General features: G+C 46.6%; 1 protein-coding gene across 1 annotated transcript in view; it reads right to left on the bottom strand.

The window, feature by feature from the left end:
* Nucleotides 1-5,000, bottom strand: part of tbc1d10c (TBC1 domain family, member 10C) — a 19,399-nt gene that overhangs the window by 1,651 nt on the left and 12,748 nt on the right. The window contains exons 7-10 of the mRNA XM_072912413.1: nucleotides 3,440-3,505; nucleotides 3,174-3,363; nucleotides 2,922-3,079; nucleotides 1-91 (exon numbers count right to left, since the gene is read on the bottom strand). The exon at nucleotides 1-91 is cut by the window's left edge and continues 1,651 nt beyond it. Coding sequence (XP_072768514.1) covers nucleotides 1-91; nucleotides 2,922-3,079; nucleotides 3,174-3,363; nucleotides 3,440-3,505 — 505 coding nt within the window. The remainder of the gene's footprint in view (nucleotides 92-2,921; nucleotides 3,080-3,173; nucleotides 3,364-3,439; nucleotides 3,506-5,000) is intronic.

Raw genomic sequence — 5,000 nt, forward strand, 5'->3', positions numbered from 1 at the left:
AGGTGGACGAGGGTCTGTCTTTTCTCCACTTTGCCAGCTCCTTTTCTGTATGCCTCCCCAGATCGCTGGCTGATAGCGGTATAGCACACACCTGAAATAGATGTCATCACTGTTTAATAGCAAGAAGGGTATAATACAATTCTCACGATCATGAAAATATGTGTGCCGTGAGATACAGTCTGATGTGCCTTGGGAGATTATTTAATTTCACCTATTTGCGGTAAAAATATTTTTTGCAAACAAGTATTTATAGTCCGCAGATAATGTGCCGTTGTTGAGTGTCGGTGCTGTCTAGAGCTCGGCAACGTAATAATGTTATCCATCCATCCATCCATCTTCTTCCGCTTATCCGAGGTCAGGTCGCAGGGGCAGCAGCCTAGGCAGGGAAGACCAGACTTTCCTCTCCCCAGCCACTTGGTCCAGCTCCACAAAATCAAATAAAAATAAAAGCGCATAACAATTTTCGACACACGGACACGACAGAGAAAACAGTTTTCGTCATCATTGTTCAAATATTGTAACATCTGTCGGGACGCTTATCTCCATTCGGTGCCACACGTCCACACCATCAAAATGCAGAGGCAAACATTTCCAGATCAACACCGTATGAAAAAAATAGTGATTTTTTTAGTTGTGATTTCCTTCTCTGCATGAAAGTTTAAAAGTAGCATATATTAATGCAGTATGAAGAATAATGTTTTAATGTAGACACATAGAATCATCATACTGCTGGGATTATATGCATCAAGTGTTCATTCAAGGCTAAGGCAAAATATCCACATATGTATGGTGTATCGCAATATGGCCTTAAAATATCGCGATAATAAAAAAAGGCCATATCGCCCAGCCCTAGTTCAATGATGCCATTTCTGTTTGTCATGTATAATTTTGTCTATTTTGTGTTTATCCTTGAATAAACAGGTCAGTTTCTTGTTACCAACCATTGTGTATTATTCAAACTCCCCTAATTCAGCTGGCTAGTTGTTATCAAGAGTACTAAAACCCTTTTCAACATGATTCTGACAACTAAGTAGGCTAAATAACTTTAAACTTTAATACATGCTCGGATAGGCCAGTATCGGTCGGTATCGGATCGGAAGTGCAAAAACAACATCGGTATCGGATCGGAAGTGCAAAGACCTGGATCGGGACATCCCTATTGTGGACGCCGTCTTTGCTCCACAGTAAGTCTTTGCTGTCGTCCAGCATTCTGTTTTTGTTGACTTTGTAGCCAGTTCAGTTTTAGTATCGTTCTGCATAGCCTTCCCTAAGCTTCAATGCTTTTTCTTAGGGGCACTCACCTTTTGTTTTTTTTGGTTTAAAGGGGAGCATTATCACCAGACCTATGTAAGCGTCAATATATACCTTGATGTTGCAGAAAAAAGACCATATATTTTTTTTACCGATTTCCGAACTCTAAATGGGTGAATTTTGGCGAATTAAACGCCTTTCTAATATTCGCTCTCGGAGCGATGACGTCACAACGTGGCGTCACATCGGGAAGCAATCCGCCATTTTCTCAAACACCGAGTCAAATCAGCTCTGTTATTTTCCGTTTTTTCGACTGTTTTCCGTACCTTGGAGACATCATGCCTCGTCGGTGTGTTGTCGGAGGGTGTTACAACACGAACAGGGACGGATTCGAGTTGCACCAGTGGCCCAAAGATGCGAAAGTGGCAAGAAATTGGACGTTTGTTCCGCACACTTTACCGACGAAAGCTATGCTACGACAGAGATGGCAAGAATGTGTGGATATCCTGCGACACTCAAAGCAGATGCATTTCCAACGATAAAGTCAAAGAAATCTGCCACCAGACCCCCATTGAATCTGCCGGAGTGTGTGAGCAATTCAGGGACAAAGGACCTCGGTAGCACGGCAAGCAATGGGGCAGTTTGTTCCCGCAGACGAGCGAGCTAAACCCCCTGGATGTCTTGGCTCACATCAACTCCAAAACTGGACAGATCAGCTTTCAGGAAAAGAGCGCGGATGAGGGTATGTCTACAGAATATATTAATTGATGAAAATTGGGCTGTCTGCACTCTCAAAGTGCATGTTGTTGCCAAATGTATTTCATATGCTGTAAACCTAGTTCATAGTTGTTAGTTTCCTTTAATGCCAAACAAACACATACCAATCGTTGGTTAGAAGGCGATCGCCCAATTCGTCCTCGCTTTCTCCCGTGTCGCTGGCTGTCGTGTCGTTTTCGTCGGTTTCGCTTGCATACGGTTCAAACCGATATGGCTCAATAGCTTCAGTTTCTTCTTCAATTTCGTTTTCGCTACCTGCCTCCACACTACAACCATCCGTTTCAATACATGCGTAATCTGTTGAATCGCTTAAGCCGCTGAAACCCGAGTCTGAATCCGAGCTAATGTTGCTATAGCTTGCAGTTCTTTCCGCCATGTTTGTTTGTGTTGGCTTCACTATGTGACGTCACAGGAAAATGGACGGGTGGTTAAAATCAGGCACTTTGAAGCTTTTTTTTAGGGATATTGCGTGATGGGTAATATTTTGAAAAAAACTTCGAAAAATATAATAAGCCACTGGGAACTGATTTTTAATGGTTTTAACCATTCTGAAATTGTGATAATGTTCCCCTTTAATTAAGCATTAGATACCTTTTTACCTGCACGCTGCCTCCCGCTGTTTCCGACATCTACAAAGCAATTCGCTACCGGCTGCCACCTACTGATATGGAAGAGTATAACACGGTTACTCTGCCGAGCTCTAGACAGCACCGACACTCAACAACAACACATGTTTTGCAGACTAATGACTGGTTTGTAAAAATATGTTTTTAACCCAAATAGGTGAAATGTGATAATCTCCCACGGCACACCAGACTGTATCTAACAGTGGTTGAAGAACACTGGCATAGTCATATAGCACTTAGCAGCCGTTCTAATCATGTTGACCTCACCTCTGCTATGAAGTCGTCCTCCACCTCTTGGACCTCACATCGGACGTTCCTCAGCCTCTGCAGGGTCTCCATCTGGCCCTGACACTCCCTCCTTTGCTCGGCCCGACCCAGCACCCTCCGCACCAGCACCACCGCCACCTGCAGCAGCACCCCCGCCCCTTACAGGCCACAAGGATAACGATTAGAGACCGGCGTAACACTCACAATATCGCCATCTTAATTGATCTCGGCGGTGTGCGAGAGGGGCCTCACCGTTGCAGAAAAACAGGTCCCACACTCGCAGCAGGGCGTTGAAGGGCAGGTGGCGCGTGAACAAGCACATCAGCCAGTCGGTGGCGAACATGAGGGGCTCCACGCCGTGCTGCTGCAGGTGTTTGTGTGCGGGAGGACACGTTCTTCTTAAAAGCCAGGTGAGAAGAGTCGCGTCGAACAGGACTCCCTCCTTGGGGACACATGGTTGACAAAAGCGTTCACGGAGGCATCGCTGCAGAAACACTGGTAAACCTGGGCATCCTCACCAGGAGAGGGCTGTAGTATCCAGGGAGGTAGCGCTCGCTAATTTGCACCAGACACCAGAAGGCCTCCTGTCAATGTCGGCATAAACAAGACAAAGAAAATGTGTACAATTTTTACTGTCAGTCGTGGTCAAAAGATGTTAATTCTTCAACATTTTAGAATTGTTATCGCTGTTCTTTCTAATAACTAAAAATGGCAACGCTACAGAAAAAAAACACATTTGTTCCTAATGGACAAAAAAAAAAAATGTATTCCTCATTTATTTACTAACACAATTCTTTGTCAGAGCTTCTCAAATATTTGTTTAACGCCCCTCTCAATAGAAGAAAAAATGGCATGCCCCTCCTTACACTCTGCCGCCATTATAAACAGTGTTATATATATATATAGTGGTTTATTTGAAATAGGGACAGATACAAAAACATAGATATCTGAAACAGTTATCCAATGTATGCATCATAGTGTTTGTAGCCAAAGCTAATTCACAACACTTGTCCACAACAACAACAACACAGATCGATCCATCCATCCATCCATCCATCTTCTTCCGCTTATCCGAGGTCGGGTCGCGGGGGCAACAGCCTAAGCAGGAAAGCCCGGACTTCCCTCTCCCCAGCCACTTCGTCCAGCTACTCCCGGAGGATCCCGAGGCGTTCCCAGGCCAGCCGGGAGACATAGTCTTCCCAACGTGTTCTGGGTCTTCCCCGTGGCCTCCTACCGGTCGGACGTGCCCGAAACACCTCCCGTTCGGGTGGCATCCTGACCAGATGCCCGAACCACCTCATCTGGCTCCTCTCGATGTGGAGGAGCAGCGGCTTTACTTTGAGCTCCCCCCGGATGACAGAGCTTCTCACCCTATCTCTAAGGGAGAGACCTGCCACCCGGTGGAGGAAACTCATTTCGGCCGCTTGTACCCGTGATCTTGTCCTTTCGGTCATAACCCAAAGCTCATGACCATAGGTGAGGATGGGAACGTAGATCGACCGGTAAATTGAGAGCTTTGCCTTCCGGCTCAGCTCCTTCTTCACCACAACGGATCGATACAGCGTCCGCATTACTGAAGATGCCGCACCGATCCGCCTGTCGATCTCACGATCCACTCTTCCCTCACTCGTGAACAAGACTCCGAGGTGCTTGAACTCCTCCACTTGGGGCAAGATCTCCTCCCCAACCCGGAGATGGCACTCCACCCTTTTCCGGGCGAGAACCATGGACTCGGACTTGGAGGTGCTGATTCTCATCCCAGTCGCTTCACACTCGGCTGCGAACCGATCCAGCGAGAGCTGAAGATCCTGGCCAGATGAAGCCATCAGGACCACATCATCTGCAAAAAGCAGAGACCTAATCCTGCAGCCACCAAACCAGATCCCCTCAACGCCCTGACTGCGCCTAGAAATTCTGTCCATAAAAGTTCTGAACAGAATGGATGACAAAGGGCAGCCTTGGCGGAGTCCAACCCTCACTGGAAACGTGTCCGACTTACTGCCGGCAATGCGGACCAAGCTCTGGCACTGATCATATAGGGAGTGGACCGCCGAAATCAGACAGTCCGATACCCCATAC

The sequence above is a fragment of the Nerophis lumbriciformis genome, linkage group LG36 (genome assembly GCF_033978685.3).
Source record: "Nerophis lumbriciformis linkage group LG36, RoL_Nlum_v2.1, whole genome shotgun sequence".
NCBI lineage: Eukaryota > Metazoa > Chordata > Actinopteri > Syngnathiformes > Syngnathidae > Nerophis > Nerophis lumbriciformis.